Below are 21,099 nucleotides of genomic sequence, written 5' to 3' on the forward strand. Positions count from 1 at the left end.
AGTTTCTTTTGTGTTCGCGCACTCTTTTTGTTGCAGAGCACACTGGTTTTCCTGGCTCAGTGCGGCGTCCGCTTCATGGATGCTACACTTTATCTTTTACAGTCATTCTATTTTCTCCCCATTATTTACAGGACAGCAGCAGTGAAAAAAGCTTCCCCCGGCCCAGCTATGTGACGTGCCTTAAGGAGTGGTGACAAACACGCTTGTTTTTTGCCATAAAGATCCTCTTTGAAATTGCTCACAGGCATCTATAAATGGCAGCATTTTGTTGGCTTTCACCATTGTTTTACTTACATTTTTCAGATCGGCAAAGTCTCAGCATTTTATTTCTGGAAGGCATGGCGAGAGATGATGCTAAGACTCAAAACCTGTTGTCCGGGTTCCAAAGTCGGCAGCTGTGAAGGTTATGCCACATCCTCTCTCCAAAACATTTTTTTAGGGGATGGTCTCTTTTTCCCCCACTAAGTTACCCTCCCAGCATGCAACTGCCATTATTCCCTTCCTCCCTTTTGTTTCCCTGAGTGCCCCTCGTGAGTGCATGGGAAAGGCATTCCCTTGATTACATGGAAGTGTGCTGTTAGGAGGTGGGCACTGAAGATGTGGATAGCGCTTTACTCTATTTTAAGACCCCAAAGCAAGGACAGCATAGATAACCTGTATTCCTCCATTATGCAACAAGGTCAGACATGACACTACTAGGCACATTATAGCACTGTATTGAGAAGTACTTATTTAAAGTGTTATCTCCCTGTGCCTTCCAAAAATAAAAATGCTGGGACATGTCGATCTGAAATATTTAAGTATAACAATGGTGAAAGTCAATAAAATGCTGCCATTTATAGGTGTTTTTGTGCAATTACTAAGAGAATATTGACGGAAAAAAACAAGCATGTTTTGGGTCGGGGGACCTCTTTTCACTACTGCTGTCCTATAAGGAACAGGAAGGAGAGCGAGCATCTGTTAAAGATATAGTGCAGCATCCATTTTGTTGCTTTGATCTTGTTTCACTCAGATAAATATTCTTTATTACCTAAACTGATGTTAAATCTTTTTGTGGTGTCTTTCACTTTGTTACTGTAATTAAGTGTTGCACAAATACTTTACACATTGCCTCTTAAGTTAAGCCTGCCTGCCTGCTCTGTGCCAAGCTACCACAGGGTGAGAACAGGTTAATTTAGGGTGTGTATCTGACTCACCCTGATTGTGGTCACTACTAGGACAGCGTGTTTACCTCTGCCAACTAGAGACCCAATTTCTAACAGTCAGCTAAGGTTTGGCATGCAAAATTTACATGCCAATCTGTGAAGAGGAAAAAAAGTTAAGGTAGGGTGAAAATATGTTTTCCCATTTTGGCTCCTATAGGAAATTCTGTGCATACCTATAGCCAAAAGCATTGAACAGAATTGCGTCAAATGTGGCATGAAAATAGAAGTTTACTCAGAAAGCATACTTTAGTTTGGTGTACATTCATTCATCGATTTTAAGATAAAAATGTATTAAAAAGTAACCAAGTGTGCTCTAAAGACTTAATATTTGAGTATATCTTGGCCATTTCAGATCTGCAAATTCAAATATTTAACAAATTAGAGGAATACAGTTAAACAAGGAAGTATTTTCTCCTATCGGCCATTCTGGATCCGTGGTTCTATGAGATTGGAATCGCAGATCTGAGTGATGTGATTGGCTAGGCACAAGAGAAAAAAAATCTGTTGTGGCTGCCATTTCAGAATGGAGGACAGGGTTCTATGCCCTGGAAAAAGGTTAAAAGGCGAAAAAGGGCCAGAGTGGTGTTCACTCTAACTTCCAAGCCACAGCAGGGGACACTCTAAGCATCCCATTTGTTTAAATTAAAAAAAATAAAGTTGCAGGTTTTGCGGGTCCTGTGCATGTTTCACGGTTTCCCTGACACCTAAAATGACAGTAGGTATCCCTGGTATCAAGATAAGTAGCACAAGCGTGAGCAGTCATTTTAGATATTGAGGATACCTGAGTCCTGGAAAAGTGTTGCAAATTTGCCAGAGAAAGGCCAATCCATGGCTAGCTTTATGTACCCATGCACCACCTAATAAATATTTGTTGACAGGGATTCGGAACTTTGAACACCCTATACGAGCCGCATGGATCAGAGAACCTTTCCCTGAGTTTGCAGTACCTAGACTTGAGGCTTATAATGGATTCATGGTACCACATAATGACATAAGGATCTATGAATCCAAAAAAAAGACTTAATTGACAAAAACATGCAAAATTCGACCTGACCAAAGGCCAAGGTGTGTGGCTTAAGCTTGCTGCATAGAGAGGTTTGGTCGGCCACAGTGTAGAGAGGAAGAGAGAAATAATACCAAAAACACAAAGGTTGGTGCTGTTGTGAAGAACAGCCTGACTACAGCAACACCATACACTCCCCAACAACCTATTGTAAACCCACTGCTGCCACTCACTCTGCTTCAGTGGCATGAAAGCAAGGAAGATTGTCTCACCTGTTGCCAGGTTGGTTAATAAAAGACAACAGGACTGAGGTTTCATGGGCCCCTTACTACCCCTTTGACCTGGTGCAACTGCATATGCTGCAGTAATTATAGCTACAAACCTACCCAGAATTTGAGTCTGCAAAGTAAGATTGAAGAATGCAGTAACACTCTATCAGTGCTCAAGATACCCTCATCCTAAGTAGTATTCAAAGGAGAATTGAAGAGCCTGTTGTTCAGGTGTCACTTTCTCCCACAAAAGCCCATCATGTGCCATTAGGTAGTGTCATATTCAATCCAGTTATAAATATTATGCTCAGCTTTCGTATGGGCTAGTCAAATATATCCAAAGCAACTTCGGTACCTCCAAGAGTTTCAACAGAAATGGGAAATTATGGAATAGTCTCAAGTGCAAAATCAACCGTTATGGTCAAAATAAGCGGTTTTCAGAAGCGTCTTTTAATTACATCCCTCAACACGGAGGATAAGGGGCCTTCATTCTGAGAAAACAACTAGAGGTAGACTCATACTGCAACTATATTTCACATGCCCCATGTCTAGATGAGCTACTAAATTCAATGTAGGAATCTCAAGGACAACCCTTTCTCAAACTTTAAGTCTGTGCATCTGAGGCTCTTTTCATCAGTTGTCTATAATGGTTAATAATGTCCTTTAAACATTTTAAAATAATTAGCCTCAAGCGGGTGGCAGAACGATTGGTGCATTCTTCGAAGCAGTGACTGCACAGTCACTATAATTACCTACATTATTATTATTATTATTGATAGTAGTAGTAGTAGTTGTTATTGCGGTTATTATCGCCATTATAATATTATTATTATTAATAGCATTATTATTATTATTATTGTTATACAATGATCACAGACAATTACTGAAAATGCAAAGCTTCAAGGAAAATGGAAAGAATTAAACATTACCTCTCCGTAGGTTGGGTTTTCAAAGTTAGTGCTTTGTTTCAATTTTCTTTTAAAGAAACTCCACTTTGACTCCTGTGAGATAAAAAAGCACCTTAGCACAAGATTTGGAAATCGGCCTGGCTTCTCAAATAAAAGGTTACTACACAGAAATCAAACTCTGTAAAAAGCAAAAGATCACAACAGATTATTTAGTAAATATGCAAGTGATACTTTTTTGCAGCAAACTTGCTTTTTAAAAAGATACCACATTTGCACCCAATAAACATTTTTAAGTGTAGGCTGTGATTTGTTTTCAAATTATAATATTTTTCCAGATAATATTTACTGCTGTGAGTAATACTGTCAACACTCAAGCCTGGATAAGGATGCCATTCTAGTGACGTGGTCACTCCTGCCTCTCAGTGTCAATGGCCAAGCAGGCAAGACCGAGGTCGGCCATACTTTTTTCTGCCTCTCAGGGAGAGAGGGAATATTCAGAGCAGTAAACTTACTAATGTGAAGAAGGCTAGCCATTTTTCTGGGATTAGCATTTCTAGAACTTGGGCTGGTTAGATATCAGGCTCAAATGTTTAATATATGATTTTATGGAAAAGATGGATATGAAATTGAGATACTACCTATGAAAAAAGTGGTGGAGACAAGAAGAGAAAAATGAATCCAAAGGGTCATGTTAGATAGTTGTATGTCAGAATAACAAGGACTAAAATATTGAGGGGCCAAAATATTGTGGCCTAAATATCTAGAGCCAAAATATTGTGAACATAAGTGCATATAAATAAGTATAAGCTTACTATTCTTAACTCCATGTTTATGTACTTAGACGACAGATAAATCATCAAGGTACATGCACATGGAGTGAGTTAACAACAGAAAATCTATACTTACCTTCACAATATCTTGGTTATCAATCTTTAGACATTATATTTTGACACCACAATATTTTGTACTCGATATCCCAATGGTTTATTTTTCGCACAGATATGAGCAGTACATCTATGTTCAAAGATGAGAACAACAGGGCCTTTTTATGAGAAGGTGATGCAGCAGGGCAAGTCACCTTGCTGTGCTGCACTGTGACACAGGGAAAGAGCAGGAATACAATGTATTCAAGGCAATACACTGCATTCCTGCCTATTCCCCTGCGCTGGTGTCTTCTTGGCAGACTAGAGCCAACACAGGTACCCTTGTACCATGGTGAAAGGATTCCTGCACTGCATGCAGGGACATCTTCCTGCACATAAACAATTCTCAGAGGTATATTCCTCTTTCTATGTGGGCAACAGAATGCAGCACACATAGAGGAATTAACGAGGCGAACTAAAGATATTTCTCCTCGTTACGCCTCACCTGAGAAAGCATATCTTTTTGGTGCATTCCCAGGTCTACCTTTCCAGGTAAATCCGGGAATTCATCAAAAACAATGGAAGTTACATGGGAACCCCCATGCAACAACTTACTAGGACAGAGTAAGACAATGCAGCAATTTGCGCTGCGTTGCCTTACTCCAGATTTATGGAGCCACTCAGGGACACACAAAGTGGGCTTGCGTGGCTTCCTAAATCACATGTAAGATGTGCATCAGGTACGTATCACGTTATATGCCCCTAAGTAGCTTCAAAGTGCCCAGAGTATGAACAGAGATGGGCAGACTAAATGGCATAGTTGTCTTCTTCTGTCAGTGTGTGTGTGTGTGTGTGTGTGCACGCGCACCAGGAACTGCAAGTGCCTATGCAGCAACTACAGGTAGATATGTGGGCCTCCAAGCTCCACTCTGCCTCATAACTAATGTGGTTTCACAGACCAGTGACACTCCCCAAAGAGATCGATGTCGCTGTGGTTATATTAGTTCCAAAGGCCATTTCTACACATACAATAGGTAGGTAAAAGGATAAGGCATGTTGCTACCTGTGTAGTATCTTCACTCGGGGTAGGTTTTGGTGGAGCAAAGGATTCTAGAGTGGCATAAAAAGGATTCTCAAAACTTCCTCCTGCTGCGTCTCCAGTATTTGTGATTGCTGCCTGGAAAAGAAAAGCAGAAACATTAGCTCACAAATAGCAAAGCAGAGTCATCATTGGCTCCAGACAGAAACATGCACCTTGACTGTAATGCATTGAAAATAATGTGATAATTTATTCATGCTAATACATCAGTAATTTTTTTGTCAGAATTTGCATTTTCGTTTTCTATTTAGTACTGCTGTGTTGTATAGTCTATTTATTTTTTATTTTATTTTACTGATTTTTAAATTGCATGCTTATGATATGCAGCCACTCTATGTCAGCAGTAGTACTGCACAGACATTTCTGATTTCAAATGCTGCATTTCTCAAGGAGAAGAATGCTGCAGAACAAAAACAAATCCTCGCCACCAGGAAATAATATGTACAGTGTGTATTGTAGTGCTTGTCAGTGTGATTTAATTAAATATATAAAACAAGCAGATAGTTTTTGTTCTGCTTTTCCAAATGGATTGAGAAGCAGTGATCTCACACTCATCTCTGTTAATTTCAAGTCGTTAATGATAGAAATTATTTCATGTCTACAAATTCATCATTATCTTTTACATGCAAAGCGCCTTGTTCACAAGTCCCGAGCTGCATACTGCCTCACTGTAGTGTGATTTTTTTTTTTTATGCTCTGGTGGTGCAGTGTGCCAACCCATATTTACAATGTCATGCAAAGCCTCCTTGCATGACTTTTAATGGCCTTGTAAATATGCCCCCCTTTCACGCATAACTCTGCTTGAAAGGAGCATTCCATGAGTGTTGCTGTCGGTGTTCCCATGCAACACCAATGGAATCTGGTGCATTCCCAGATTTACAAGGCTGGGAATGTTACAGATCGCTATGCCACCTCAGGGGTGGTGTTAAAGTGGTGCAACAGGGAGAAATAACATTATTTTTCCCTGCTTTTTCCACTTTCTATGTTTATGTGCAGGGAGATGTGCCTTCCCGCACATAAACAATCATCCCTGCAATGCAGACACCCTTGCACCATGGCGCAAGGGTGCCTGTGTTGGTGCTAGGCAGCAATTTTTGCGCCAGGGCAGAGGAAAGTACAGGAATGCGTTGTATTTCTGTAAATGTGATGCATACCTGCACATTCAAAATGATGCAGCACAGCGGAGCAAGCTGGCTTGCATCGCCATGCTGTGTCATTTCTTTGTAAAGGAGCCCCCAAATCTCAGATTCTACTGAAAAGGCATTTTTTGTTTGCTTATAACTGTGATGCCTGTTGAAGAGGCTGTAAAGGAGGCTGTAAATGTTATAACCATTGATCACATGTGGGGCTCCAAAAGAACCCACAGTACCCTAAAAACTAAAATAAAAAACAACTTTCTTGCAATGCCCATGGACCCCAGGCAAGGTTTTTTGAACCAAGGACTTGTCTGAGCGTACGTGGTACTGCAACTTTTTCCATATACACAGAATACAGCTGCACGGACCTGTTTGAGCAGTGGCATGGTGGCTTGAGCACAGGTTATGCTCTTCTGCAACCATCCTCTGCTGTGGATGGCAAAATGCTATGATGTGCAGTGAGGACTGGCAGTCTGTTGGAGCTTGATCATCACAGGGATTGGTTTCAGGACATGGCCTCAGGTAACAAAACCCCGATGCACGTCGCCATATACCTTACAATTTGGAGTTCGGTCATGAAATTGATTAGGAATAGAATCTCACTATCCATCCTTGGGCAAGGGACTATGGACAGACCCTGTATTTGGTTTGTCCAGCAGTATGCATAGCAGAAGTAATTGTACAGTAGGAAAGAGCTGCACAGGGCATAAGGTGTTGCGCTTGGGTGAATACAAGGTCATGTGACCAACTCCAATGCATAATGCCAAAAGCCTTGCTGAGCAGTGGCTGCCTGTGGGGGGGTATGGGCAAGTTCTTTATTTATCCAGCTGTCAGCCTCTGCTACACAAGCCAAAGGCCTTGTGCAGCAGGCATCAGTCATGTGAGTGTTTACTTCAGTGCCAGCACTGGTGCTGTTGTCCTCCCTAACCTTTGGTCAGACAATGTTGCCTAATTACCAGGCAACCATCCCATGCTGAATATGGCTAAATGCCTTGCCAAGTGAGGCTGGCCATGTGGTAAACTCGACACTGCACCTGTGTAGTGGTGGTTGCTTTATTTAGCAGTTTTTCGGATCCTGAACTCAAGTCCCTAAACAGAAAAAACACCTCTGAGCCAAACTGAGTGTGGTGAGGACAGGCCACCTCTGAGTTGCAGGCAGTGCCTCACCACAGACAATACTCTGAATACAAGCTCTGGCATCTGGAAGACGTATGCTCCTAGCATCGATGACCATTCAATGAGTACACACGGTTTTTAAAATTACTTCCGATTTTTAAAAAAATGAGAAGTTCTTGAACAATGATAACTGTCGTTTTTATGTACAGAGATACAACAAATGGACTTAAAGAAATGTTTCATTTTTACCAAGAATAGACATTTGTGGAAAGAATTTGTTTATATGTTTTATGTTTTTGCTATTTTTGTGTTTATATTGTCCGTTTTATCTTCCCAAAAAATTAGTGGGAACTAATCACACCAACAGAAACAAAAATAACGTAATGTAACGTATTTTAGGCAAAACAAAACCCAAACTAAGCACGAAACTCCCTGCGGTTTGCAGCCATCCATCCAACTTCTTTGCAATTCTCACATTCTAGCACCCTGCTCCATACCAGATAAATGCTTTGCATTCTGTACAGTAGTTTGACATTCTCTTCATTCTTAGATGAAACCCATGCTGCTCTCGCTGATTGATTATCTTCGTGAAGGTTTGTTGCTCCTTTGGCCTGTGGCTGTTCCAGGATGGTTTTGGCCTGCCACTTCTTTAAGTTTTCGGTGTATTTTCTTTATTCATGGGCTCAGATAGCACGATCTCCCAAAACAGTTGTCTCCTTGCGTGTCGACTTTTATTTTCATTTTATGGATGTGTGAAATATCCCCCTCCTTTGTTTTATCTCCGTCTGAAGTATCTTCTATATTTATGGCATTTCCAGAAGTTTCTGGTTGTAGCAGTGAGGAGGTCGGTAATTAAACTGCTGTCTTCCGCCCTGATGAAGCTTTCCGATTCAGTCACAGGTTATGCTGCTCCCTAATTAAATGGTGTAGCCGACGTTCCTGGGAATAGAATATTCACAATGGACTTACACTGGGTCTTTTTTCAAAGAAATATGTCCTAAACCTGAGAGGAAATATAGGTATAGTCTGAATCAAGTGCATCTCCGGTTTGGCAAAGTTGTTGTAAGTCCTTGGAGTCTCCAACTGTTCAGCGGGCTCCATCAATCCCAGAAACCAGACGCCCACTGTCACCAGTGTGAAGGGCAATGGACATACCATTAGTTATTATGAGCCTAAAATAATGTGTTGATACATTTAAAAAGACCCATTCTGTTTATAAAGCCGATGAAATCACTGCTTGTGCCAAACTGTCCCAAAACAGACCTGACACTGAGGTGAGATTTTCCGATCAGGTCTAAGGATCTTGACTAATAAGTCATGCTGTTTAGTCATGCAAAGTGGTTATAACTAAAGGTATAAAACCAGAAGCAAGAGAAAAGGAGTTCCATTCATACTTTGAGATAAAGTCGCACTGAACAGGCCTTCTGACTATAGGGAGAGCTGCTTTCTTCTGTCTAACATTCATAACCTGCTTTCTGTGAGAAAGTAAGCAGTTTAGTTTCATTTCAGCTACGCTGTACTGTTGCTATAGCTATGAATCTTACGATTAGGTTATTAATGCATTTGTGAATGTCCATATGTTGGTACACTTGCTCTACAATAACTTGTTAATGGGCCACATTCTCTTACTCTCTCTCTTACACACACACACACACACACACACACAGACGCACACATGCGCACATGCCATGGCTTTGCTTCCTGTCTGAAGTTCGGACCCCTCTCCACACACACACACACACACACAGAAAACATTAATAACCAAAACCAAAGTACTTTTGCTCCACAGGTAATACAATTCCCTGCATTATTACTGGAGAAGGTTGTCAATAAACAATGGTCTTCCTTTTGAAAAGTATCAGAATTCTCAATGAGGAACAAAAGGAGTTATTTCATTCTCATGGTACTGAAACCCTATAGAATGTGTAGCTCAGCTTTAGCATGCATTAAGGCATACTTGTCAAACAGGGTTCAAGTTCTGCAGCACAGCCCCCTTCAATGAGAGTTCAAATTTGTTTTTCAGGGCCATCCTTAGAGCTCCTTGAATAGACCTACACTTTTCAATCCATGTGCACGCCCTTTGGCTTTGCATCTTTAGATGGAAATTTAGATGTTATGCTGACAAGACTCAGATCTTGACCACACAACATGATAATTTACAAAGTACCGTCTCTATTTTCAGTTCTGTTTGCTTTCTATTATGGTTGATTGACATTTATATGTGACTTTGCCACCATTGAACATTGATGGTAGTGTGGAACAATATAACTACGGGGGCCCTGGGAGACTGGCCGGACAGTCTTGGGACCCTGCCATCTCCATCACCCGCTATAAAAAGCTTAGGAATGTGGCTACACAGCTCCCTTTTCAATGGAAGCACAAGTCAAAACAGTGACTAGTTCCTGTTTTGCAGCATTCAGAATAATATGGAAAATACTCAAATCAATCATTTGTAAACCGTGCTACTCACCTGCTAGGATGTCAAGGTGCTGAGAGTGGGGGGGGGGGAGGACTGCTACTACTCGATTAACCAGGTCTTGAGGCGTATCCTGAAGGTCAGGAGGTCCTGGGTCTGTCGTACATGGGCGTGGAGGGTGTTCCAGGTCTTGGCGGCGTGGTGGGAGAAGGATCTGCCGCCGGCTGTAGTTCGATGGATGTGAAGGACAGTGGCAAAGGCAAGGTTGGCGGAGCAGAGTTGGCGGGTGGGAGTGTGGAAGGTGAGTCGGTCGTTGAGGAAGGCCTTGATTCAATATCCTCCCTCTCCTGAAGAATGGTGGTAAAAGCACTTACTTTGCCACACCTGGACTATGGAAATTCCCTGCATCTAGGTGTGCCTAAATAAGATGTAAAAAGGCTTCAAATGACGCAAAATGCTGCGGCGAGGACAATTTTCAAGCTACCCAAGTGGTCCTCAGCAAAAAAGGCCAGTGGACACCCTGCATTGACTCCCTGTAGTGAAGAGAGTAAAGTTCATGGCATTATGCCTTACACACAGGGAAATTAATGGGAGAGGTCCCCTTATGATCAGATCACTTTTGACACCTTACACCCCAAAGAGGACTTTAAGGTCTTCCAACTTAGGTTTCTTAAGTGTTCCACACATACCGAAGGTCAGATGGGGGAGAGGGGGATCTTTTTCTTTTCTTTCACCCAAACTATGGAACTACTTGCCTAAAGGTTTGAGATTGGAGCCCGATGAAACTAAATACAGAAAGATGTTGAAAACTTGGCCCTATTCAAATTAATCATTTAGTATAACTGACAAGCAGAAAAGAACATGCTAGGAAGCCTTGGGGTAGCTACACACTTTATAAATCTGCTCAACTTAACTATTGAACATTCCAAAAATGCTTGTGAAACTCAATGTACCACACTCCAAATTGGAAAAGTTTTGTCTTCTTCTTCTTCTGAGTACAAGATTTGCAACATAAGCAGCAGTGGTGATTCAGTGATCATACCCAAAATCATTCATTGAGTTGATACTCTGTCTTATTGCCCCTATTATTTGTAAAACATTATTTTGAAAATTGTGGTTTTGCATGGGCATCAGTTGGCTGTATCAACAGGTGCTACTCAACTTGTCATTTGCTCCTTTGACATTCCACTTACTACCACTGTTTTAAGGAGTCTCGAAGGTAGTGATAGAAATAGAAGGTAAACAGAACCACATTTACTGCCATTTATTTTCACACTTTACCATCTCACTAATCCCACAGTTGTTGAAGGTCTGAGGGCAGAACAGTGTTTGTCAACAATGTGATATCACCAGCAATCAAAGAGTGAGTGATGATACTTTTACTACACTACTTGGCAACTTTACATCTATGTACTGTGATCATTCAAAACATCATTCAGCCTTTTGACTCCTGAGGACCCCCACTGAATCATTACTGGAAGCCGGGGACCCCCAAGCAATTTGTACGATTTAAATTTCAAACATCAAAACAGTAATCCGCAAAAAACACACAAAGAAGTACACATCAAACAAATATTCAAATTACTAAAGATATAATTATTTTATATTGAAAAAATATACAAATATCGAGAGAAAAAAATAATGCAAAGGTTGGCGCTGAATCTCGGTGACTAACTTTTCAATGTTTCGTTTTATTAAGGAAAGCTGAATCCTAAGGTCACATCCAGCATTTCCCAAGTGATTTCTGTGTTAATTTTTTGGGCACATAAATATCTGAGAAAGCTTTTTCACATAAATATGTGGTGGGGAAAGTAAGTTAAACCATAAGGGCCTTTCATGTCTCCATAGCCTCTCTCTCACATGTAATTCATTTGTTTTATAGCACCTCTGAAATCAGTGTAGGGCATCAGGGCACTTTACAGGGGACTAAAAGTTGTAGGATTCACGTCATCCACACTGGTAGGCATTTTCGAAGAGTGATTGGTCTGGAGAAGCACCAACTCGGGATTCAGAACACAATTCAGTGGTTAGCGTTGACTTTAATATTAGGAAAGTATTTCTGTGTAAGCAACCCTTTTTTAGTAGCATAAGGAAAATTAAAGACTGGGGAAATAACTACTTTCTAATTTGTGCCATGCAGTTTGACTGCAGCTCTTTAATGGCAGTTCATAGCTCACTGCGGTGGATTATGATTGTAACACATGAACTGTGCATTAACAAAAGAATCTTTGTGACAAAAGCAGTAACACACCATGCTAGGCACATCAAATTCTGTTCTCTGCAGCAGCAGTCCTCAATTTGTAAATAAAAAGGTGCCGGTGCCCACAGCCCTCCTCCTAAACACACAGCTGCTGCAATTAAATGTGTGGACACAGAATACTCAGACAGAGTAATCCTGAAGCCATCAAAGGCCTCTTCAATCTATATAAAGCCACTCCCTGTCCCTTCAGCTAACTCTTGCAGTTTTCTACTTTCTCTATTTGTGACGCTTTTTTGTTTATCTTTCCTCCGTCTTTCCCATATGAGCCTTTTGCTCGCACAAATGCTTGAGGCAGAAGAGTAAGCCCCAGCCCTAAAAAAAAAGTGCTAGTGCTCAGCACCGGAAACAACAAGCACAAATTAAGCACTGTGCAGCAGGCATATTAACCATCAACTCTACCGTTAAGTCAAAATTGCCACTAGACAAAACTCCCATCTCTCACCAGCAGGTCCATTAATCACTAGAGTAATCTTGACGCTTTTAGTTTTGCCTGAAAGATGGTGGATGTACAAGGAACTCTGCAGTACTTTTAAAGCTGCTGCACAAATGAAGTAACAAATCTAAACACATGCAAGCATTGCTGTAGAGGCCCCAGTTTGAGAAGTCCCTTCCTCCGAGCCCAGGCCTGCAGACCCCTAGGAATGTGTCATAGACTTCTGGGGGTATGTGGACCACAGGTTGGGAACCACTGCTGCAGAACATTAACAGTCTTGAAGCTTTTTCAATAGGTACTGCATTGGTCTGGTGCACTGGTCCATAAACATGCATTTGTCCACCACTGTCCTTCCCATCCAGACTTCATGACATAAAATAGGGGGAAAGGTGACAATGACTGATCAAACATTGCAAGGCAAATAAACTGCTGTAAATGGCCTCAACAGGGTTGAGTGATGAGATACAGCACAGAAATACACTGCTTTGAACTTCAATCGGCAATTCCTTCTCACCTGGGCTGGCTGGTCCACTGTAACAATGCTAACACTGCCTTCTTTGCTGGTTAAGTATAGCGGATTTTCAAATGTAATAGGTTGCTTTCCTGGATCTACAGTGAAATTATCATTCTAGGAAAAAGGAAACAAGAAGATACAAAATTAGTTAGTGCCACTTAGTTACATGCACCATTTGGCTGACTGTCCAGCTCCCACAAGCATTTTGAACAGTAAAATTAAAATATTGAATTCAAATCTTCACAAAAGTCCATGTTTGCAAGGGTGCAGAAGTAAATGGGTCTAGCGAGAGTGGTGGAGTAAAACAGTGAGGGGGCATGTGAGTGAGGGAAACAAGAAGATACAAAATTAGTTAGTGTCACTTAGTGTCATGCACCATTTGGCTGACTGTCCAGCTCCCACAAGCATTTTGAACAGTAAAATTAAAATATTGAATTAAAATCTGCACAAAAGTCCATGTTTGCAAGGGTGCAGAAGTAAGTGGGTCTAGAGAGAGTGGTGGAGTAAAACATTGAGGGGGCATGTGAGTGAGGGATTGCTTAAAGCAGAACTCCACGTGGCAAACTGTCAATTGCAGCTAACAAAAACACAATTGGAAATTGGTAAAAAAAAGTATATCATACATTGACTGGAAGCTGTGTTGGTTAATTCAGTATTGTGTCTGAATGTTTCACGATCATCAAATCATTTATATACACTTCTGAAGATTGGTTTAATGTAGTAAAAAGTATATTTTTAACAGTTCAAAGGTTGATACTAATGCTAATTGTCAGACAGACAGCAAAACCCATGTGCTTCTTTTACACTGCCTTGCGTCTTAGTGACCAGAGGAATTATTATGCTTACAGGTACTTACAAGTGTAAAGTGTGATTAGCATTCAAGACTCTACTCTATCATGTTATTATTCTTGTTTTGGTGAGTTGGCTTATGGAGTATGACTAGATAGCACTTAAAAAGAGATCTTAAGTTATATGGAGAGGTTTGGAAATCAAGTCTGGACCATTTGTGTGAGTTATGAAGTACCATGACACAGAAAAAATGTTGTTACATTGTCGTAGCAATGAATGGTTTGTAGTCTACAGAGTCATGAAAATAGTCATGAATCCTAGAGTCCAAATAAGGACATTGATGGTCTTTAACAGTATGTGCGGGATTGGTTTTCCTCTAATTTCTATAGAATGCTAAGCATCAGTGCAATCAATCATTGTTATTCAGAGTTCCCCGATCTCCAAAAGGGACTCAAATACCCTCTAAGTTGTCTCTTGAACTCATTAGCTTAATGCAATTACTGTATTAAATATATAGAAAGAGCTAATTCAGCCAACATGACCCTTAAAATTGTCTGATTGTGAGTACCAGCTGAGGATAATGAGGTAACTGCCAGATGATCACTAGTAAACAGTGTCAGTGCTTAACGCACATTTAAATAATCCTGCTTTGAATCATAATAAACACCTGATGTTGACCTGTAGTGATTATTAAACTTTCGTAGAAAAAACAAAATACATATGTATTAGGCTGGGGTTTATTTGTTCACTTCATGTTTTACCTTACAGTTTATTGTAGTCTATTGTATTATGGTATTAGTATTGCACTTACTAAACTATGTGGCTCAATGAAGCACTTAAGCACTTATCCACGAGGGTCGAACGCAACACCACATCAGTGTGTGGTTGGACACGTATTGTCTTTACTCTGAATCTACGTGGAAAGTGCGTCCATGTCATGGAGATGACTCTCAATGTAAAAAAGCTGCTGGCATGACTTTTTCTACCTTTTTCAGGGTCACAACCCCCTATTCAGAGACATTTTTTGCCTAAACAAGTTCAGTCTTGAGTTTTAGAATTGTAAAAATGCCCTTGTATCTGCCCTATTGAGAACCAGATTTCGAACTGCGGTGCTGGAACAAGTTAATTACTCTCCTAGCCAGTTGGCTGATTAAAGCCTTCCTCTGAGAAATAGGCCCTTCGACTGGGAGTAGCCTTCTCCTGGGAGAGGAAGGGGCAGGGGAGAAATCTCCATACAGTGCCTACCTCTATTCAGCCTGGAAATGTGGTTTTGACAAAGGCAAATAATGAGCAGGTAGAACTCCAGCGCCATTCACTGAGGGGTTACCTTTAAAGTCTTGGAGGGAAGAAACCAGTTCTGGCTGTGGGAGGTAATCACATCAGATACGTTCTTCTCAACCTTGGTTAAAACCACCATTTTTAAAATTTCTAGAATAAAACACAGGAGAGCTGTACAGTTCAAGGGCTGCTCCAAAGAAAAGTCGTTAAGAGATGAATCGATGATGTTGCATCCCAGGACTCAGTATATGCTCCCACTTCCTTAGAAATATCATCTACATTTTTAAGACCTTGCACTTAGGAAAACACTTTCAGAAAAGCGGAGGAAAAAAGATGATGGGTGGACTAGCTTTCTGATGAAGGCCTGTATGGAGTGAAAGGACTCTGGACTTGTACTTCTTGGACTTCTGTTGAACTCAGACTCCAGAGTCAGTGGTATTTGTTCTCCACCTCCCAGTTATAGGCAGTATAGGTTGAACTTACTGGGGAACCTGAAGGTAGTAGTTCTCCTTGGACTCTTGTGGGCTGTTCCTGGCTGGAGGTGACCTAAAAAGTGTGTGCCAGGCTTCTCCTTGACACACAGACACTGTGCAAGTGGCCAGGGGGCCTGGTTGCCTGGGTCATACAGTCAGAAAGAGTAGTCTGCCTTGTGGCTTTGGGATGCCCGCATGAAGATCCCAGGCCAGGAGACTACAGGAGGTGGGACAGGAGGGCAAGTTTCAAAGATCTTTTTCATATTATTGCTGTTTAAGTGAGGATTCTGCAGTGTCCAGTGGCTGAGAGAAGTGTTTTATCAAACAACCAGAGCATACACCTACATTTTTAAGGTCAGAGGGCACTTAAGTGACTATGAAGGTGCTCCGCACAGGTCACCAGGAGCAAGGAACAAAAAACCTCATTTGATACTGTCCACTGGAGCAGTATTAATCTTAAAAAAATAATCTGCTTGTGCATTTTCAGTGGTACCCTGACTATCACTGCTGGAGAGTCTACTGCCTGTTGGAGCCCTGTTGTGGGGCAGCAAGGTTCAAAGCATTGTCACACAACAACAAAATCTCTTTGGAGGTAAGGGTAGGTGTTATGGAGAAGCTCCATTTAACGGAGTGCTGACTGTCCTCCCCTTGTCACCCTGCAATGAGGCTGGGTCTGAAAGCTCATCGCCCTCCAGTACGTTGCCATCCGCTCTCCCATCTCCAGAAGGAGTTAGAGCAGGAGAGCAGAGGGGCCAGCATGGAGTGCGTGGGCTCTGAGGCGTCCACACAATCCTCTACACCAAATGAGTGCATGTCCCTCAAAGACAGGTATACTTGTTTTGGGGTTGTGGTATCAACGGGCAAATCAATGAGAGGAAAACAAAAGAAACGCAAAAAGGAAACTATTGGTGGCTACATCAAAGCATTGACATTATTTCTGGCTTGAAACATTTTAGAGCTGTTAAAATGCTTATGGTTGAATATATCTTGGAACATTGCTGAATATAATGCTAAACCAATTTTGACTTAAATTACGAATTAATTTTTGGGGTACACTGAGGATAACCACCCTCTTCCAGGTCATGTCTGACACTATATCCAGTCCTGGAATTTTGTGACACATCCTATTGCATTCTGGGAGTTGTAGTCTAGTCTTGTTTAGCTTCTGCTGAACAAATCACACTTATGCAGATGAAATCACTGATTCGTAATTGAAAAGTTTAGAAATGGAGACAGTGTCTGCAATGACCTGGCGTGAGGTGGTCACTCTAGGTACACACTCTGTAAATGAACACATTATTTTGAGGTGAAAACCATGTTACTCTGCATGCACATTTCAAAAAACATTCTAGCAATTTGAGATGTTACTTACATTTTATTACATGCATTAAACTTCTTATAAAAACACATGAAAAGCAAACATTTGTTTCTAGATTGCTACCTACCAATTGCATTGCTCTGTCTATGGTTGAGTCTGCCCCAAAGCCTGACATGCCAACGTCCATAGTAACGTCTGAGCCTGATCGGAATGTAACCCCGTTACTGCTGCCGTTCTCTGTTGACTTCACCAAACTGCTTAAACTTAAGAATAAGTAATAAATATCTTAAGTAAACATGGCATTGTAAAGAGTATTTTCCATATGGGGAACAGCAATACTTGAATGGCATATAAAGTAATGAGCTGCAAAATCATCCGAAATCGCATTCTTCAACATTAGCAAGTTGAGAAACCCTTATGAAGTTGGTAAAAACAGACGACTCACTACTCATTATCATGCATACTTGCTACAGCTCTGACAAATGGTTAATAAGAAACTGATAAGACATTGTGCTCTTTCAGAGTCCGAATCCTGATGTTTATTTACTTGAACTGCACTTTTTATAGACTGACTTGACAGTGCAGCTATCGCCAAACAGTTATGTGAGAACCACCAGGAGAGGGGCTTTGTCTCCACCCACATGTTGAGAGCCAGGAGTACATGTTTTGATTGGGCAGATGTTGTGTGCTTCCAGGAAACAGTGCTTGCTGACCATACAGCTATGCTCATTTTGTTTATTTATGCAGCTGTCTGAGCTTGAACTTTTCGGGGCACACACGTGCCACTGTGATGCTATTATAATGTCTTAGATAACTAAATAGTTTTTTTTTGGAAGGCAATAAAAATGATGGAATATGCAGAGCATTGGGGCATTGGAGCAAGGCTGATAAATTACAATCCTCTCCCGCTACCAGAGAATACCAATATATGATCAGGAACTAAAATATCATAAAACTCAGAGATTTTTGGAATACCAAATATGATAGGGAAAAGTGATTAACTATTCCTTCGAACCTGGAAGTAGTCGGGGAATTTCCTTGACATTGCTCGATGTGTATTTTGGCTCCACTACCAACATTTGCTGCAGTTGGCTGTACCTTCCCATACGGGTGGCACAGCGGGTACAGGCAACTGTACTTCCTTGCTACTGCCCAAGCAGCAGTGAGGTAACACCAGAGCCACTTGATGTTATCCTTGTCCTGCGACTTCTGGGCGCTGGGCAAGGGGGAGTGTGTGCTGCCCAGCTGAAAAGAAATGAAAGCGATGACAAGTGCCACAAACAGGGATTCACTGCAGTGGGAATATTCCCACCACAGCAGAGAGCCACTTTGTTGCCAGCGTTTGTTTTAAAACTTCGCTTGATTTGTGGTTTGCAAAGCTGACGTATTTAAAAACAATTTTAAAGTTTGTAGGCGCAAAACTACAAATTTGCTGCCCACCCATAAGTTGGAATTAGGACATTAAAAGAAGAACATGGCAGAATGTGAAGGGTATGATATATGCACAGAACACACTCTCTTTCTACACCAGAGCACAAAGGGATGCAGAAGTAGGCAGGTAAAGTATATGTCTCCTCCTTTGATCAATAAATCTTGGGTGCCTCAGACTTTGGTTCCAGTCCATCAAAAACACAGCTGTGTATGTACAAAGAAAAACTTTATTGCTGTATATTTCAGGTGCCTGTTACACCTCCTTCATGCATGATTTACAATTTGTTCATTTATCATAATAATATAGCCTCTGAGTTATCCTTAAAAAATGTGGTAACTGTAACACTAGATCAGCTAGCATATCCCTTGAACAAATCTGTATATTCTCTGGGAAGCACGAGTAATTAGCCACCAATTGATTAAAATTACTTCACAACTGTGAACAGCTGTTACCTAAGCGATTATGTTGTCCACAAACTACTCTCAGACTATGTCTGCCTGTTCCAATTTCGGCCTGAATCAGTGCATTACACAGGTCCTGAACACTATGGATGGGAGACAACATTCAAGTTGTCTTCTACTGACTGAAAAAGTTAACTATTCCTAGGTGACTGTTCCCTCCTGCCCCAGTACTGAGTGAAGGAAAGGGCACGTTCATTTGAATATATTTTTGAGGTTCTCAAACTATAAAGCATACATGTCATTAAAACCTTTCTCCACTTAGAAATAAAAATAATATGTGGAAAACAGCATAAAAGTTGGTCATTTTCTACTCAGAGAAGTAAGTGATATAATCGCACATGTCAAGCCTACCTGGGTAACTTGGGAAGGGGTGGCAAAAGAGAGCCAGTTTTTCTGTAGTTGAAGAAAGAGCCAATGGCAAGAGTTGCAATTACTATGATGAGAATCACTGTAAGCAACACTGCTACCGCTGCTGTGAGGGAAATCAAACAACATAAAAGAGAAGTTCAAAGCAAGGGAATATGACTGCTAACTTGTGACACAAGGGGGCTGCACATGATAGCGCTTCTTGTAACATAGTTTCTTAACTTACCTGTTCCAGGAGGGACTCCCCGAGAGTAGCCTATCTGACAGTAGCTTCCAGAGTAGCCAGGAACACAACTGCAACGACAAATGCCACAATAACTACCATTTCTTGGGGTTAGTGATAACCTTATTTTTTTCTTAGTTTGACTATCATTCATGGTGGGTCAAGGAATGCTACTCCCTCACTAGTTGCGGCCAAGCTTTGACCTACTGTTACATCAGTCGCCAGCACTACAGAAAAACAGCAACCGTATGTATAACTTTGAAAAACCACACTGCCTGTTTCTTGCTTCTATTCACTCCTCATCTGACCGATCATTTTGGTCATATTAATATAGTTTGAATTCAGTTGCACTTCATACAGAATCGCATTTTGGAGAACTCATATTAATATATTTCGAATTCAGTTTCACTTCCTACAGAATCGCATTTTGGAGATGCTTAGTAACTTGATCACTGTTGTCGTGGTTCAAAAAGCCCTTTCGGAAAAACTTAGAAAACTACTCCAACTGGGTTTTTTCGTATATTTGGATTTATAGGATTGTATAAGATTCTCAAAAATCTCTGGGAGTTCTCTTAGCAATCTACTGGATTTAGATAGTGCCAGAACACTTCCTCTATATCTTTAGTAATTTTCCAGTCTGCAAACCAAACAACCCAACTACCTAAGGAGCCAATTTAGAGTTAGCGGTGCGGTCTGTCATCCACCAGGGAAGTGGAATAAATGCTTCATTTGAAAAATAATGAGTGCCAGTGCCCAAAGTGCTGCTCGGAAGCTCGTGGCTGGCACTATTAAATTTCAGAGTGCCAAATACCAAGGCTGCATAATCTGAAAGCCCCTCAGGCCTCTTCAATTGCCTGTCAAACAAAGCTGCAACTTTATCTCACTCTTACAGGTTTCTGCTTTCCCCATTGGTGATGTATGTTTTCTGTGTTTCTCTTCCTCCTTCTTTCTCGTATCTGTATTTTTCCTTCTCCTGCTCTTGGGACATGTCTGATGAGAAAAAATAAGTGCTGGTCCCCAAACATGAGTGCCTGTATTAAGCACCGAGGCGAGGTCATGACCTCTGTTCCCCAAGCAGGCTATCACCCACCATACTTAGGGATGCTTGCCTGCCTAGCAGAGATTTCTACACCTTTAGAGGAACCGCCAACATGACACCTCTTCTAAAGGCATTTAAAGTTTGCTGAGTGGCCACCATGTTTAATGCAGCTGCTCAGCATACTTTTTGTTTTACAAACCCAAACTCCGAAAGAGAAAGTTTGTTTTTATAAAACAAAAAAAAAGTTGACCCTGACACCCTGAGAGTTTTCTCCCAGAGTGTGGGGGTTTTTCTTTTTTTCTTTTCATGACCGCTAGGCTTTTCCTGGTATTCCCGAAGAGAAACAAAAGTGTATTTAACCACCCGCTATAAACGGGGCAGGTGGTGTAATGCACTTACGTGGGGAAGTTGGTGTAAAGTTTCCGCTGTAAAGCCGGCAGAGGAACCGCAGGTGGACACAGTCATGATGGTTCACCCGAATTTAAAGTGAGCCGACAG

General features: G+C 41.2%; 1 protein-coding gene across 1 annotated transcript in view; it reads right to left on the reverse strand.

The window, feature by feature from the left end:
- Window positions 1–21,099, reverse strand: part of LRP2 (LDL receptor related protein 2) — a 363,947-nt gene that overhangs the window by 4,578 nt on the left and 338,270 nt on the right. The window contains exons 73-78 of the mRNA XM_069225286.1: window positions 19,566–19,633; window positions 19,325–19,445; window positions 17,208–17,343; window positions 13,223–13,336; window positions 5,312–5,425; window positions 3,407–3,478 (exon numbers count right to left, since the gene is read on the reverse strand). Of these exons, the coding sequence (XP_069081387.1) occupies window positions 3,407–3,478; window positions 5,312–5,425; window positions 13,223–13,336; window positions 17,208–17,343; window positions 19,325–19,445; window positions 19,566–19,633 (625 nt within the window). The remainder of the gene's footprint in view (window positions 1–3,406; window positions 3,479–5,311; window positions 5,426–13,222; window positions 13,337–17,207; window positions 17,344–19,324; window positions 19,446–19,565; window positions 19,634–21,099) is intronic.

Source organism: Pleurodeles waltl, chromosome 3_1 (assembly GCF_031143425.1).
Source record: "Pleurodeles waltl isolate 20211129_DDA chromosome 3_1, aPleWal1.hap1.20221129, whole genome shotgun sequence".
Lineage (NCBI taxonomy): Eukaryota > Metazoa > Chordata > Amphibia > Caudata > Salamandridae > Pleurodeles > Pleurodeles waltl.